The 17,178-nt window shown below is 40.3% G+C and overlaps 3 protein-coding genes across 6 annotated transcripts in view; all 3 read right to left on the bottom strand.

Annotated features, from left to right (window-relative positions):
- dmrt1 (doublesex and mab-3 related transcription factor 1) overlaps positions 1 to 10,553 on the bottom strand; it is a 51,930-nt gene extending 41,377 nt beyond the window's left edge. The window contains exons 1-2 of one of the 2 annotated variants that reach the window (XM_079690888.1): positions 10,135 to 10,553; positions 8,877 to 9,051 (exon numbers count right to left, since the gene is read on the bottom strand). In XM_079690888.1, coding sequence (XP_079547014.1) covers positions 8,877 to 9,051; positions 10,135 to 10,341 — 382 coding nt within the window. In that variant the 5' untranslated portion in view covers positions 10,342 to 10,553. The remainder of the gene's footprint in view (positions 1 to 8,876; positions 9,052 to 10,134) is intronic. The other variant, XM_079690887.1, reaches the window with a different exon arrangement.
- LOC307045313 (zinc finger MYM-type protein 1-like) lies at positions 3 to 4,730 on the bottom strand. 2 transcript variants are annotated; one of them, XM_079690886.1, is made up of 4 exons: positions 3,984 to 4,730; positions 3,784 to 3,885; positions 3,572 to 3,658; positions 3 to 3,249 (listed from the first exon to the last, which is right to left on the bottom strand). In XM_079690886.1, exons 2-4 carry the CDS (start codon positions 3,830 to 3,832, stop codon positions 1,037 to 1,039), a joined length of 2,349 nt encoding a protein of 782 aa, XP_079547012.1. In that variant the 5' UTR covers positions 3,833 to 3,885; positions 3,984 to 4,730; the 3' UTR covers positions 3 to 1,036. The 2 variants fall into 2 exon arrangements, with proteins under 2 accessions (XP_079547012.1, XP_079547011.1); XM_079690885.1 differs by lacking the exons at positions 3,784 to 3,885; positions 3,984 to 4,730 and having other exon boundaries at positions 3,572 to 3,776.
- A 1,693-nt stretch (positions 10,554 to 12,246) lies between the features above and the next one.
- kank1a (KN motif and ankyrin repeat domains 1a) overlaps positions 12,247 to 17,178 on the bottom strand; it is a 59,689-nt gene continuing 54,757 nt past the window's right edge. For both annotated transcript variants that reach the window (XM_079688913.1, XM_079688914.1), the window contains exons 11-12: positions 13,483 to 13,581; positions 12,247 to 13,168 (exon numbers count right to left, since the gene is read on the bottom strand). In XM_079688913.1, the coding sequence (XP_079545039.1) occupies positions 13,106 to 13,168; positions 13,483 to 13,581 (162 nt within the window). In that variant the 3' untranslated portion in view covers positions 12,247 to 13,105. The remainder of the gene's footprint in view (positions 13,169 to 13,482; positions 13,582 to 17,178) is intronic.

Raw genomic sequence — 17,178 nt, 5'->3', positions numbered from 1 at the left:
GAAACACACACACATATCTCTTAAAAAACCTTTAAAATGCACTAAATAACTCCTGTGTTGTTTATGTCAGGTATTCAATTAAATGTAATTATCTTGTGCTTAATTCAATATGGGAGTCTATACTTATTTTATATTGTCTTTAAAGTGCACTGTGATCCCTGTTGTGAGATGAATTGTGAAATGTATTTGTTTTACCTTTTAACATCTTATTGTAGTCTTTATTTGTATGTTCTTTTTTAAATACTTTAATTTCATTCTACTGTATTCTGTTTTTATTTTTGCTTCTGTGAAGCAGGGCAGTAAAAAGAGCAACGATGCTTTACTTTATTGTAGAATGTATCAATATTAATATAATAATAGGGGGAAGTAGTGTTGCACGGTGTACCGATACTTGAAAGGTACCGCGATACCCTGCCGTTAAAAACGGTACGATTCCTCCGTTTCATTAGTATCGGTACTTTAAGAATGACGGGGAAAAGTACTCCGGTGAGCAGGGGCGGACCTAGCACATTTGGTGCCCTAGGCGAGCTTCACCACTGCGCCCCCCCCCCCAAAAAAATATCAAAACATCTTAACAGTTATACAGTAAAGTACTGCAGCTTTATTTATTACAAGCAAGAACAAGAGCTAAGAATAAATGTAAAGTGCACACTAAAGAATTAAAACAAATAAACAACTTAGCTAACAAACAATAATAATATCAATAACAAACAATAAAAGAATGTGCAAATTTGCTTTCAAAGAAAATTAAGAAGAAATGTAAAGTGCACACTAAATAATTAAAACAAACAACTTAGCTAACAAACAATAATAATAATAACAATAACAAACAATAAAATAACGTGCACATTTGCTTTAAAAGAAAATTATGTATTGTAAAATATGTTACACATGTCAAATAATCAAAATATAATATGCAAAATAAACAAACAAATACATAAAAATTACAAATTCACTTTGTCTCAAGAACTATTTACATTCCACTCCCTATCATCACACAAGGTTGGCCTACATATTAGCTCCTACTGGTTTCCATTTACAGTGCAATCCTTCTGGCCTTCCTCGCTGCAAAGTCATCAATCACATCATCATATGAAATCTGACCACCAACCTCATGGTTAATACTGATTACAGCCAGACCACTGAGGCGTTCTTGAGCCATGGTGGACCTCAGGTATGTTTTCAAGAGTTTTAATTTGGAAAAACTCCTCTCGGCTGAAGCTACTGTTACTGGTAGCGTTGCACTGATCCGCAGAGCAATACACAAGTTGGGATATATTTCGGTGAGCTGCTTTGTGTGTATGAATTTCAACAACTCAAGAGTTGTCATGCTCTTTGATGGCAAGTCAGGTACATTTTCCAACTCCTGAGCCAGCTCCTTCCCATCCAAATCAGATTGCCCTCCATGGCTTAAGGTGTGTGCAAGTGCCTCTGCTTGCTTCATCAGCTCTTGGTGTGGCAGGTCTGGGAAGTTGTACAGAATGCCAAACTTGTCTTGCACATGTTCAAGTGTGGTAAACCTCTCCTTTTGTGCTGACACTGCAGCATCTACCACCACGTTAAAGAACGTTACCTCCAGATTTTGCAAGGCATTCCTCAATGGCTCATCAGGAGACTCATATGAGAAGTGGCTCTTTGTTGACTTCAGCCGCTTTTGCACAAGGACTGCATCCACATTCATGTCTTCACACATGTCCTTGGCTGATGTTTGTGCAGCCACAAAGCCTGTGGCTCTGTAGGATTTGAGAGCTTTTTCAGTCTTTTTCAGTAGACTTACTGCTACATCCACTTGCATTGTTTGGGACTGCAGGACTTTGCTCACCTGCTGAATTTGACTTAACATGTCATACCAGACCACTGTGCACAGTGAAAAGCGGAATGACCCCACTTCTTCTGCCAGAGACTGGGCTTCAATCCTGATGATTGGGTCTTTGGCCTGGTTTCTCACCTCAAGCAGTGCCTCTCTCACAGCTGCGGCTTCATATCGCAGAGGCTCCACAGCTTTCACTCTGCTCTCCCATCTGGTTTCTGACCACATTTTGAGTGAAAGGTTGACGTGTTTCTTGATGATGGCCCATCTCTGTGTAGAGGCAGAAAACAGGCAGTATAGCTTCCGCACAATGCCAAAAAATGATATGGCATCTTTGGAGCTTTTGGCAGCATCAGCAATGACCAAATTGAGTGTATGTGCCCCACAAGGCACAAACAAAGCTCTTGGGTTCAACTGCAGTAGCCTGGCCTGTACTCCCTTGTTCTTCCCTCTCATATTTGCGCCGTTGTCATATGACTGTCCTCTGCAGTCATCAAAGGCAATCTGCAACTCCTCCAGCCTCTTCAAAATCAGGGCGGACAAACTTTCACCAGTGGACTCCTCTGCTACTAGGAATCCCATGAAGTGCTCTTTAATCTGGGGGTCTTCTTCCAGTGTCACAATTCTGATGACTACTGACAGCTGTTCAGTGTGGCTAACATCCGGGGTGCAATCTAAAATGAGGGAAAAGTACTTGCATTTCTTTATTTCTTGCACTATTGTTGATAGAATCTTTCCACTGATGCATTCAATCAACTCATTCTGAATGGTTTTGCCCAAGTAGCTGTGGTGGGATGTTTGACTTTTAATCTTGTGGATGTGGTCTTTCATCACTGGGTCAAACTGCGCCAAAAGCTCAACCTCTTTCAAAAAGTTTCCATTTGAAGGAGAGTGGAGTATTTCTGTCTTTCCTCTCAATGCCATATTTCGCCTTGCCAGAGACTGTACAATAGCAACCAGTCGTGTCAGCACTGCTCTCCACCGACTCTTCTCTGCCTCAAGGAGGGCCTGCTCTTGTTTGTCTATTGTTGTACCTTGTTTTAATCGAACTGCCAATTCTTTCCATGACGCCAAATTGTTCAGGTGTTCCGGACTATTTTCATGGCTGGTCAAAGCAGCACTTGCATTTTTCCAATCCGACAGTCCTGCATTTGTTAAATTAATTTGTTTTGGAGATAAAAGTTGACAACAAAAACAAAAAAGACTGTTCTTCTTTTTTGAATATGTCACCCAACTTCTTTTGATCCTTTCTCTATTTACTAAGGTCCTGCTGAAGTACTGGTGGTGGCAACTTCTCCCATCATCTCTCCTTGGGAAAATGAAATCAGGTGTTATCTGATATGGTCCTCTCCGAACAAACTCTGTCCTCATTGTGTCTGTGAGATGTGAAGGGCAGTCAGCAGGATCGGTTGGTAGTGGATCGTCCGTCTTTGCTGCATCTGGAGGGCATGTGAAGCACATTTTCTCACCTCATATTCACAATATCTTCACACACACACACACACACACACACACACACACACACACACACACACACACACACACACACACACACACACACACACACACACACACACACACACACACACACACACACACACACACACACACACACACACACACACACACACACACACAACCCCAATTCCAAAAAGGTTGGGACAGTGTGTAAAATGTAAATAAAAACAGAAAGCAATTATTTGAAAGCATGAGGACAATTAGGTTTATAGCTAAACATCTTTACATTCATCAGGCACACACCTGAGAAGAGTGTATGGGTGGAATCTGTGGTGCAATCAGGATGAGATGCAGCAGGCTGTTCTGACGTTCCTTGCAGTGGTTCTGGGCCTATACATATATAGAGAACACACAAGAGCAAATATATTGGCTGGATTAGAAATGGCACGACAGTCATTTTTACATTCAATTATTTATCATCACATCAGGAACATCTATTGACATATTGTACTCACCAGAACAAACAGACACAGTGGTCAGTGGCAGGGTGGAATCAGTGGTCATCTCATCAGGATGAGCAGCTTGCTGTTCTGACGTTCCTTCATGTGGTTCTAGGTCTATAAATATAGAAAGAACACACAAGAGCAAATATATTGACTGGATTTCACATTCAATTATTTATCATCAGGAACATCTATTGACACATTGCACTCACCTGAGGAAGCCGGCACAGCTGAGGTGCATGGCGGTTCCTTGTCAACTGATGCAGCAGATGGTCCCAGATATTTTAAAAGTGAATCTAAAATTATATAACAAAATGTGTATTATCAACATTGAATAATTTCCATTTGTTAAATGTAGCTATTATTTAGTTAGTAAGCATTAGGACAGCCTGACAGGTCTGATTAAACTAATCAAGAGCTATGCCTATCTTATTAGAACAGTTGAATCAGGTGTGTTAGTTCTGGGTTGGAACGAAAACATTCAACAGGACTGGAGTTGAGAACCACTGAGCTAGTTAGCTAACGTTAGCGCACATTATGACAGGGTTGAATTTGGCAAATGTTTGACTCGGATAGTCAATGTGCTTTCTGAGGTAAACTTAACGTTAGCTAACGTTACCAACTAACTAACATTCCACCACACTGGCTAGCTCGCTACACCAAAACTAACATTGTTATTATTACTAATATTTCTATTTCATGACACAAAGAAAATAGCCTTATGACAGTTTCGACTGAATGGCAATAACAAACGCTGGCTAGCTAACGTTGGCTTGGCTAACTAGCAAGATTACATGATCCATTCGCTAATGTTGACAATACAATCAAAATTGCATACCTTTCACCTTGGCACGTTTCTCTTCTTCTTCTTTTCTTCTGTTTTTATACTGCGCCCCAGATGGCTTTTGCCTCTTCATAGTTCTCTAACGTTAGTCTTTCTTTCCTCAACGCTCAATTTTATAAACATTTGACCGATACCCATCAATGCACAGCGCTCTAGCATGTTCTGACTGTGAACACCTAAAGCCGAGGCTCTTAGACCGACCGACCGTTTTAGATTTTTGGCTCATTTTCCCTTATGTTAGAATTTTTTTTTTTATGTAAGAATAATGGTTGCAGATATAGAGGGGGGGCGCCAAAACTGCGCCAAGCAAAAAAAAAAAAAAAAAAAAAAAAATTGTTGCAATTTTTGGCGCCCCCCTCTGGGTGGCGCTCTAGGCAACCGCCTATATTGCCTGTAGGAAGCTCCGCCCCTGCCGGTGAGAAAGCGCCGTTTTAATAAGAGCCGTGTGTGTTCAGCGCTTTTCTTCCACTCCCTGCACTGCAGCCGTGCCTGCAGTCCCGCCCCTCTCAAGCACATTCTAAGTCCCTCCCCTCTCTCGTGCACGCGGCCACGCGCTAGCTGCCAGAGCATGTGAGAAAACTAAACGAGAAGCATGGCTGCAAGTGGGAGTGCAACTGCCGCTGCGCCTCGGCTTGTTGACAAAAAAGACGCCAGAAGCGAAATTTGGAAGTATTTGAGCTATATCTCTGACAGTGAGGGCAAGCCTACGGACACCACGAGGCCTGTCTGTGAGAAATGTTTTAGATCCCTGCAAACCAAGGGAGCCAACACATCAAACTTGGCTAAGCACCCGCCGACCGGCATCCAGAGCTGTTTAAAGAATTTAAAGACAGACAGGTTAGCGAATGTGGTAGATAGCATAATTACATCATGCTCAAGCCCATGCCCTCAAAGCTAAGTCAAACAAGTGTAATTTATTTTGTGACAAACTAACGTTTTCGTAGTTTGACGAGGCAATTAATGGCAATTTTGATAACTGTCTAATATGGCTATCTTTTTAGCTAATTACTGTTACATGACATATACATGTTAATAAAATATAAAAATTATATTTTATTAAAAAAAAGTTGTTTGAGATGATGCTTAATTTTATTTAATACGAATTCTTGTCATTTATTTTGTTTATTGTTATCATTGTTTAAAAGTTTGTGTTATGGTTATGGTTCTGATGGGAAATAAAGCACAATAATTACATTTAAGACTGTTTCCCTTTTTTTAAGAAAAGTATCGAAAAAGAATCGGAATCGTAATTCTTGACTTGGTATCGGTATCGAAACAAAAATGTTGGTATCGTGACAACACCAGGGGGAAGACACAAAATATAATGTCAGAGGATAAAATAAGATGTCTTTGATGGATTTCAGATCCTTATTGCACGTATACATTATACCAATTGTAACTTCTTAATGTTATATCATTGTAAAGCCTTTCATGATTTCTAAGCAGAGCTCAAGCTAAATTACATTTATTCTGAGCCTTTGCCGGACCGTTGAATCTTCAATGAAACAGACTATCTTTCAATCAATAAATGCAAAGTGTATTTATGGTATAGCCCAGTATCACAAATGTTACATTTGTCTTGTGGGGCTTTATGCAGAATCTGTCCTTAAACCCTCACATCAGACAAGGAAACACTCCCAAAGACACTCCATGGTTAATGTGGGAAGAAATAGAAGAAACCTTGGGCACAGCCACGACTCCTGATCCAGGCAAAGCTTTAATACTGACAACCTGCCAGTTGACAGACACAAAACACTGTGGGGAAGCTGGGCTGGTAGCATTCATATTTGGGACATGAGAGTATACAGGTACAGAGAAAGAGAAAATAGAAGTAAGGTGTCCCCTGACAGTCTTAGTCTATAGCAGCATAACTAGAAAATGTTTTATGTTTATCTTTATTTTATTTGTAATTCTTGTAGATTGACTGTCAAAATGCTGAAACAAAACAATTTCCCAACTTGGAATGAATAAAGTATATATCTATCTATCTATCTTTCGGCTGATTCAAGGTAAGCATTAGCCACTCCTAACTATAAGCTTTAGGAAAAAGGAAAGTCTTAAGCCTACTCTTATGAATGGATAGGGTGTCTGCCGCCTGAACACAGACTGGAAGCTGACTCCACAGAAGAGAAGCTTGCTAGCCAAATGCTCAGGCTCTTTCTGCTCGGTGCACTCCTACCTCAAATTATAATCAAGAGCACCATCTGCAGGTGGCAGGTATCATCTACGTCACAGAAGCAGACCTAACAACACACCATCACAATGCAGAAATACGTGCTGGCCGATCAGGCGAAGATGACCATCATCATCATCATCATCATCACCTTCATTACTTTTTATCTGTTGTTCTTTCCTTATCAACAAGGCCACATTGTTCTCGGGATGACCCTGATCTTTCACTTTACAGAATGAAGACACTGTGCAACACTGAAGCCGAAGATAATGACATACGTTGTCCCCGTTGTGATTAATTTCACCAGTGAATCACGGAGTGCTCGACTCCCTTCCTCACCTCAATCCTTCCTCTCTGTTGCCAAGGCCCAAAGTTCATTCTCACAGAAACACAAAGCAAAGAAGTCAAAAATGAGCAGCCTTGACCACCGTCATAATCCACCTCCTCAAAGTGTTCTATCAGTGCGGGAACATCATATCTGTGTCTGGCTCCACACCACTGCTAGGAAAGAGAAACAAACTGCCCTTTCATATTCTCCCATAATAATGTCTCTGATTAGTGATGTCCATAAGAGTGTTCTTCTGCTGTGGATTTATCCTTTTTTTGTTTAAAATATTGAATTCAAGTTGACTAAACAGTAATCTTTACAAAGGTATTAATATGTACAAATATACCACAAACACAATATTATAGTGGCTTTGCTGCCTGTTAAACTAAAATCTTTGGAATAAGGTTGTACTTGTCAATATGTCAATTTCTTCACAGGAAGCTTTAAAAATAACATAATATGATATCCCGATCTTTAGAAAGCCAACTGATAAAAACAATCTTGTGAAGTGAACGTTATCTTTCAACACTTCTAAAGATTTTACAGAAGACATTTGTATTTTCTATTAAGGTGGACTGACTTTAGTGGGACCAGTTATTCTGCAATTTGGACACGTTTTCGGCAGTTTTGGCAACGGCCTGATGATATCTGCTTCATTTTCAGAGCAGGTTAAGCCAACTGTCTTTTATCAATTATCGGAAAAACATTCATATTTGAAATGATAAAGGGTTGAGATCAAGTTTGACTTAAGAAATTGTAAATCTAAATTTGATATCAGTGATTGGCAAAATGTTTTATTCAGTAAACTACATTATGAGAGATTGCACGCATAAATCATTCATTTATTTATCTATTAACTCAACTGCAAAACAGCGCTTTATAACTGAAGCTGTGTTTTATATGCTACATTTCTAATGTGAATTCCAGCAAATATTTTTCAATAATTCCCAGAGCTTTTGTTTGGACAAAATGAATTTATACTGGGGACATGTCTCCACCACTTTCAGAAATGGCCAATTTTGTCCCCACCTCTTTGCATTAAGGTAATTTGTTAATCTGCCTAATCTTTTGTTTTGGTTTCCAAAATGGATGGTGCTGCGAGGAACTCTGGATGAGTTTGTTAGGGACTGGTCCCCAATTGCACCGTACATGCACCGAATGGTCAAGTGTTATAGCTGTGGGCTTAAATATAACATAATAAGTAAGTACTCACACATGAGAGAGTACTAGGTTACTACTGCTGCGGTTTGTTTGTTTTAGTGTTTTGTGGGTTTTATCACGTTTTGTTGTGTTGTCCTTAATGTTTTATCGTCTCACCTTGTAACTTCTGAAAATAAAATAAAAAATATTGAAAGAGAAGATCATTTGTTAATAATATTCTGAAAATAGTGTGCACAAACAATTGTAAACTTATTTTGCACAAGAGAACATGTTCAACCTCGAGGACTGTTCACACTTTTTGGGTGTATTTCTGCAAGTGGAGCAATATGGACACGTTTAATATTAGTAATAATTTAATAGAGAATAGTAAAGCAATTGTTGTTCCTGTTAATCATAGCTTAGTTACTTGCCCTAGTTGTCCAAAAAAGTAATGTATGTTTATGGGGGGTGCGTAATGCAGTAGTGTTTTTATTTATCTGAAAAAAGTTTCCTCACCACTTTTTCTAACAAAGTGCCTGTACAGCAGTATAATCAGTATTACTACATTAAAAGTGTGACATGCGAGATACGGGACAGATGTCGGTTGTGGATACAATCACCTGTGACGGCAAGAGAAGAAGCGGAGGTGCTGGTGGGTGTCAGGGCTCGCCCCTCCAGGGAGAATAAGCAGTCTGCCCCAGCCTCATTCTTAACCATCACATCGGGACCGCTCAGAGATACCGGACCACAAATCCCAAGCTCCTCTTCCTGAGCCTGCTGCCGTCTCAGAGCGACCTTGAGGGTGGGAGGAGAAAATAAAAACCAAACATTATGCTTATCTACTAACTTTGTAGTACAGTCTACACACTGTAGACTCTACAGCTTGATAATATAAAGGTAACATACACAAATAGTTAAGTAATTAGTAAATGATTACACATTGATTTGACTTTCTAAAATTGAATTGACCTAAATCAGGAAAAGTATATTTACGTCTCTGCACAACTCATTTGAAAATTGTTTGTTATATTATTAGATTGAATTATTTATGATTGAATGTGTTCAGCTGGTAAATGTTTATTGCCAATAAGATAAGATAGAGCTTTATTGTCTCCCTTAGGAGAAATGTGTCTTGGGCATCGAGATAATACACATAAAACATTCAGGTCAATCAGTCAGATACAGAACAGAGATCACATATCACATGGCAAAGAAACAAACAGGTACAGCACTTTCCCTATTGCGCATACATAATCAAATTGCACTTTCCCTATTGCATTCATACATAATCCAATATTGCACTTTTCCAATCTGTATTTAAATCGGGTATTTCAAACTGTCAGATAAACGAAATAGAGTAAAAAAGTACCATTTGGGCCTCTGAATTGCAGGAGAGTAGAAATATAAAAGTTACAGGCAATGGAAAGCAAATACTCAAGTTCCTCAAATTTGCCATATTCCATAGTTTTAAAATGTATAATAAGTGTTACTTAATCTCAAAATATAATTAAATTGTTAGTTCAAACTAGAAAGTTACAAAGTAGGCTATTCCACCACATATTATGGCAAATGTATCTGTATTCATATTATCCATCTATAACGGTCTGCTGTATGCAACACGTGTGAAAATATGCAAGGTGAACATTTTAGGTATGCTATGTAAAATGTAAATGAGGGGAAACAACTTAAGTAAACTAAGACACATTAGTTAAAAAGTATACAAACATTATTTTAAAATATGTTACTTAGCAGTTAACGCAACATCACAACCCAGACACTATTTGTTTCACGCCAAACATCTAGGTTTAAAATATATCCTTTTCGAATCAAGCTAACATTAGCCGGATAGGCTTAACATGAAGAAAGTTTTAAAATTACCTGGGCCGCCATTACTCTCTGCCTCTCTGCTATAAGCTTGCATTTTGGACACTGGCAGTCCCTCCAGTTGCAGAACCGTTTGTGTCCCTTCAGAGGAGACACATAGCCGTGGTTTCTGCAGCGGGAGCACTTGGGCATCCTCGGGGGTTTCTGACGCTTGGATGGAGACATAGATCCCGGGCATTGCTGCACCTGCTTGCTGCTCATGGCTGCCGGATCAAGTGCCAACTGCTCAATCTGGTCAAAAACAGTCCAACTTTAGCTACTATGTTTGAGTATGTCCCAGACTCGGTGGTTAAAGATGTGCACTGGAGCCACTGGTGCCAGGAGGATGGAGCCTCTACCCAACCGCCCCGCTGTAACATGTGGGAGGGAACACGCTGAGCTGGGACAAGATTGGTATCACCGAAGAGAAGTGACTTTCAAACTTTGTGAAGTGTTTTTTTTTTTTTCAAACAGTGTAAACTTTACATATTTTTGGCAACATGTGTGGATGCACTGATGGCTAGCTTGTGAATCCTCCTAAATTAATATAATACAGCTTTGTCTTTTTGCTGATGAGGATATTTCGCATTAGCCTACATTTTAGAATCTGCAAAATGTTCAAACCAGTGGCGTAGCTGTGGGTGGGCCCACACATGCACGTCTGGCCCACCCACAGCCAATCAGCGCGTTATAATAGCGCAGAGCCGGGAAGCCCAGAAGGAAGTGCCACAAACAGCAGTTCCTCTAGTGGCCAACATGGGATGGATGCAGAAAGGAGCAAAATGCGTCTATTATCTGATTGTTTTTAGTATTTTAGATCTTTCCAATCCATGTCTGTGTGCGAGGGGGCGGGGCAGTTTACACACACGCAGCTGCTACATGCAGCAACACATACACACACACGGAGGAGATGTCGGAGAGAACACGCTCGTAGGTGTGGTTCAACTTTACCCGTCTCGATGTGAACAATGCTCGTTACCAAAAGTGCCATAAGAGTTTAGCATGTAAGGGCGGTAACACGAGCAATTTATCGAAACATTTAGCAAAAGTGCACCACATTCAGACGGAGGAATACTCCGGTTTCGACTGTCTTTCTAGTAGCTCTGTAGCCCCATCCACGAGTAACATTTCCACGTCAGGTATTATGTATGCTAGCAGCAACACAAGGAGTTAACTAAATGATACAAACATGGGTTAATGATTAGAGGCAACCGAGTTACTCTTTATTTTGTTAAAGTTTCAGCTATTCTGTTTACAGTTCTGTCATCACATTATTTAATGCGATTTGTTAAAACATTGTTTTTTTTATGTGAAATATTTATTTAATTCAAATAAAAAGCAATGTTAGTTTTGTTCACAATTTGTTTAGTTAGTTTACCTTCTTTTTTTCTCCAAAAAACCCGATAAAAGTACCGTTAAAGCACCGGATCGATAAGTGGTAGGCCTATAGATAAAAGTAGTAGTAGGCCTACCGTTAAAACCTTAACAATACCCATCCCTAGTCATGTGGATGTCAGTTTTACACACATTCTGAGGCCGCCGTGCCTATGTTTTTGTTTTCACTGCTAGTTTATGCTTATGTTCAATTAGTGCATTAAAAAAATCATTAATGAAGTTTCAGCTCAGACCCCACGCTTAATAAGTCTCCCCCTGGCCCACCTACATTTCTCCAGGCCCACCCACACAATAACTCCTGGCTACGCCACTGGTTCAAACTAGTATAAGTTGTGGGATTTATGAAAACAAATCTTAACTTTTTTGTGCTAACCGTTATCTCTCAGGATTTTATAAAAATGTAGTAGGCCTATGTACTGTATGAATGTTATACAAAGTTGTAGATGTTATTTTTGTCTTCTGAATGTGCAAATCAATTGTTGTTGTTTCAGGTCATTCAGCTTTGATTTATGTTATTTGGAATGATTATGTTCTAATAGTTTACATTTGTATTTTGGGAATCGTCTTTTTACAATTGTAAAATGTTCTGTTTTATATTCGTTAGACATTTGTGATCTGTAATATTAAAAAAAAAATGTTAAAAAGGCAAAGGAAACATGATCCTCCCTGCAGCTTAATTTTTCTTAAATTAAATAAGATGTAAGATGTGTGGGTAATCAATGAAAATACAGATTTATATTCTTTAATTGATGTTTATTGTTATATTGCGTAGTCTAAGGCACTTTCTCATTGAAGGATGAAAGTCAGTACCTTGATGAATACTAGAGGACAGACAGCTTATATTACATGAGACAGACGGAAAGAAAGTGGACAAAAAAGGAGTAATAACTAAACTCTAATAACCACTGTATGTACAATGAAATACATATATCTGCATTAAAAACTATACTTTGATAAATATATAACTTCATGGGTCGTTAAGCAGTAATAGGAAATATTCAAAATACTGTGATTCTTCTTTTTAAATAGATACAAAGGATTTGTATAAAAGTACAATTTCTCCAGTCTAGGACGCGTCTATTCATCGATGCATTGATCCACACGAGTTGTACACACAATGCAGAGAGCCGAGCACACATGTCTGAGGCCGGGATGTCGAGGTGAGCGATATATACACAGGAAATATTTCCTCTAACATGTGGTTGGATTTTTCGGTTTACTCTAATGCAAAAAAAAAAAAAAAAAAATCACAAATGTTTGGTGCTCTTGAATGATCAACATAGAGCTTTAAAAATAAAGAGAAAGTTGTCGAATTGCGAAAAATATAAAGTACATAAAAAATGGCAATTAGTGGTTGAATCTGCGTCCGTGTTGGTAAGCTGATTATCACAGGCAGATCCAGATGGGACTTGAGGCACCAGCTGGTTACATTCATATTCAAAGGGCACTTTGGGCTAGTTAGTGTGCACATAAATAACAAATATTTCCAGACATCTAATTGGTTGGTGCCTGGGATTGTGTCCCTCGTCAGCTGTGGGTAAGGCAGCATGAGCCAATAGCAGCGCAGGGTTTGTTCTGAGAGGCGGGGCACTTATTCGAACATGCTCCTCCGAGTGGGACTGGGTGAGGTCTTTCTGCCAAGTCTAGGGGTGCCCTGGAACACAACAGGTGCAAAACGTTAATGTGACAGCTGACATGTAAACACACACTAAATTACAAGAACAGAGGTTGTAAAGGCCAAAATAAGTAGAACTTTTTTCTGCTGTTTATGTAGCTTTCTGTTGGATGCTTTGTTATAGGCTAAGCCCCAGAAACATCCAGGACATAGCAAAAGAAGAAAATGCACAGACACCACCGTGCACTTGCAGTGGGTCATTTTCTGTGATTAAAAGTGAAAAAAATGATATTTTCAGTAAAGAACCCTACTCATTGCATCTTAAAAAGAGTGAGTGCGTGAAGAGGACTTACAGGGGACTGGGCTTTGGAGAAGTTGACATGTGCATACAGCAGTACTGCAATGTCCTTGTGTCCTGCTTCCAGAGCGATTGACAGGGCATTACTCTCATCCTGAAGAGTAAACAACAAAGCACGAAATAGGAGTGAAAAAACAAACAAAGTGGCATTATTCAGAACTAAAGTCCTTCCAATACAAAGGGTATGCATGCAGTTAGTTACCAGCACATTCTATGCATGATTTCTATTTATGTGGAGATTACCTTTAACTTAAGGAGCCATATTATGCTCATTTTCAAGTTTCATATTTGGATGTTGTAGGGATGTAACGATATACCGAATATCGCGATAAATAAACGTCCCAATACCATCGTGAGACTGACAAAATCTACTGCGATTAAAAAAATAAATAATTGAGATAATCGATCTCTTTTTCAAGAGAGACCTGTCCAACATGGCAGCAAGTAGGTTACAACATGAACATAAAACAAAAGAACACAAAAGGACATCGTATTTACAGGGCTACATTTACATACCTAGAGACATTGACAAGTACCAACAGTATATTTATATCTCGCCCTGTCAATAAGCCTCACCTTCTTGGCAAAAACTGTATTGTTTTTGAAGTGGTGGAGAGACAATGCACAGTTTGACCCACTGCTGTCATGGCCAAAGCATATCTCTCTGTCCCACTGAGGTGACGTTAGACTTTTTCGCTGTCCGTCATTTTGACAGACAGGATCGTAAAATATCCGTCATAATCCATTATTACCCGTCGGGTCTGAACTCGCCACTAACGTGTCGCGCGGGGGGGGGGGGGGGGGGGGGGTGTGTTATGCATGCTCACCGAGATATGCATGCACCTCGCGGGAGCGCGCACAGTGTAAAGGAAAAACTCCCAGACATTTCAATGATCTGTACGGCAAAGTACGGTTTGGAAACTATATCATTTCCTTTTGGAGGGCATGCATAACACCAGAGCCTCGCTGCGGGGAAACGTTGGCGCTGTTCCGAGTTTGTTCTAATCTGTCAAAATGACAGACTGCTTTCAGATTTTTCCGTCATTGTTAAAAAAGATATTCAGTTAACGCGACCACTGCTGTCCCAGCAACATCAGTACCAAGCAGGGGCGGCGCCAGGGGGGAGCTAGGGGGTGCTGAAGCACCTCCCAGGATTGCCAAAGCACCCCCAAGAAATATAAGGTTTTTTTTTTTTCGAAATTATTATTATTTTTATTAAATTAGGAAAATTATTGATTACATCAATGCAAATGTGAAACAAACAAATGTTTGACCAAAAACATAAAGCCAACACAGGTGATATGATTAGGCCAATGGCCAGCACCCATTAGATTTTTGACCTACCCATAGGCTAAATTACTTTGTGACACTTGAGTGACTTCCTGTTAGCTGGAGCCCCAAATTATTTGCTAACAGCAAAGTCACAAATTGATCATTTTTTAGTACTTAAACATCCATGTGTGGACACTCAATCAAAACCAACTGAAAGCGAGAGGTATTCTGCACATAATAGGCCTTGTGAGTACAAGTAGCTTACTTCTGGGTCTCTGTGTTTCATTCAAGCTCTGCTGTGTGTGTGTGTGTGTGTGTGTGTGTGTGTGTGTGTGTGTGTGTGTGTGTGTGTGTGTGTGTGTGTGTGTGTGGCACGAGCCATTTTGTGTGCGTGAGCAAGCGAGAGAGAGAGAGCTCGCGCACCGGTGGGTATCTATCGGAGAACGTTGTGGTTAGCATCTGGTGCTAGCTAGCCAAGCTAACGGATATAAGGAGCTTTTTCAACAACAAGGTGGAGGGAGAACTCTCTCCTGTCAGACTGAGAGTCTCAGATAACCTCAGCTCAGGTGAAGTAAAGGACTCAGTGTTTAGATAGTTAACTTTAGTCTAGTTCTCAGTGGGTCTCAAAAGGTTTGTTTTAAAAAGGGGAGTGATTTCTAAAATATCTATAAAGAAATAGAAAATCTGTTTACAGTTCTGTTTCATATGGATGTTGAGAGATGTATCCATAGATCTCTTCATTTTGCTCTCAAAGTGCACCAGATTGATGCCTTTAACTTCAATATTTAAAAAAAAAATCTTCCCGGACCCCACTAGAGGAGTTGAGGACCCTCCTAGAGGAGGTGCGGTCCACTCCCCACTTGTAAAAATAGCACTTTATCCCTGCTTACACCTATATGCCGTGAGCTGATTACCGAGCCTTCATTGTAACAGTCGCGGGTACACTGTGTGCGTGTGGGGAGTGTTGCAGTAGAAAATTCAACTGTAGCGCTGGTGCATTAATGGGAAACCCTTAATGTTTGAGCACCCTCTATGAAACGTCAAGCTACCCCACAGCACCCCCTAGAGAAAATCTCTGGCGCCGCCACTGGTACCAAGCGAGAGAGTTTTTTCCACAGCAGGGGATATTGTAAACGCCCTAACATCCCAGCTTCTACCTGGAAATGTGGACATGCTCATATTCCTAAAAACCTGTCTGATGATGCTAAGTGAGTGACTTAGTGAGTTTGAGTTGAGTTACTTGAAAAACTAAAGTGAAACTTGATTTATTTTATTGCGGGTCTGATTATTAAATGTCCTTGTTTATTTGTGAGGTGCAGTAGCACAAAGAAAATGCCTACTTTGTTTGGTAGTACTAGTACGGGGGTCGGCAACCCGCGGCCCTCGAGCCGCATGCGGCCCTTTAAGCCCTCTGCTCTGGTTCCCTTGAGCTTAGACAAAAATAAGAAGGAAATAAAATAAAAGTATTTTTAGGACTATTTAAAATGTTTCGTATCTTGAGGTGATAATGTGACACATAAATAAAAAACAAAACGGTTTTAATTAGGTCAACTAAAATATGCGTCAAATCCTGCTACGGTCCCGCGCTAGCGCCTTTTCTTGCAGGCGAGGTGAATAACCTGACCCCCGGCTCGATGAGCAAGCTATGGATAAATCAAAGAAAAGAAAACTATCGGAGGAACACAGGATTTAATTCTGCGTGGACTAGGGGTTTCACCAACTAATCGACTAGTCGACTACCTTTACCACTAGTCGGCGCTGTAGGCCCTAGTCAACTAGTCGTGAAAAAAATTGAGGTAAACGAGGTACTGCAAAATGCTACAAAACACGTCCGACATTCTTATGTATGGCAGTACTTAAACGAATATGTAACAAACTCCACAGTGAAGTGTCAGTTGTGTACCGCTGTACTGAAGTACAATACAAATGCATCTGCTATGCACAACCATCTGAAGATGAAACACCCGCTGCCGACAGCTAGCACTAGCAGTAATGCTAGCACCAGTGAGCAACGGACCGGCGTCAGCACTGAACATAGGCAAACGAACAGCAAGAAAACACGGGTCAACAGTGATGCGGATGATGAGCTACGGGATTACTGCCAGCGGAAACCGCATATCCCCACAATGGATAATCCACTGGAGTGGTGGGCAGAAAACGTGCACCACTTCCCCCGCTTTCGAGGAGCTACCTGGCTATTCCAGCCACAAGCACCCCGAGTGAGAGGGTTTTTTCCCTGGCAGGCAACACTGTCACCCGAAAGCGGTCAAGCCTCCTTCCCTCACATGTCGATGCGAACGTGTTCAAACCAAAAATATGGAAAGGTGGACGTTATCGTGGAGGACAGCGAATAAAGTGTTGCACAATGCGCTGTTGCGCACTGGATTTACGTGGCATTTATGTAAACAAGAGTTTTTTG

This window comes from Notothenia rossii (assembly GCF_949606895.1).
Source record: "Notothenia rossii genome assembly, chromosome: 6".
NCBI classification, from domain to species: domain Eukaryota; kingdom Metazoa; phylum Chordata; class Actinopteri; order Perciformes; family Nototheniidae; genus Notothenia; species Notothenia rossii.
Note: the sequence above shows the minus strand (reverse complement) of the source record. Positions and strands in the feature narration are given on the sequence as shown.

What these genes read in the sequence shown, in the direction of transcription:
- LOC307045313 (XM_079690885.1), bottom strand. Translation starts at nt 3,725, where the DNA reads ATGACTGTCGTGCCATTTCTAATCCAGCCAATATATTTGCTCTTGTGT. An exon ending in CACCCATACACTCTTCTCAG is followed by an intron (nt 3,250 to 3,571) that starts GTGTGTGCCTGA and finishes CATGCCCTCCAG; the next exon opens with ATGCAGCAAAGACGGACGAT.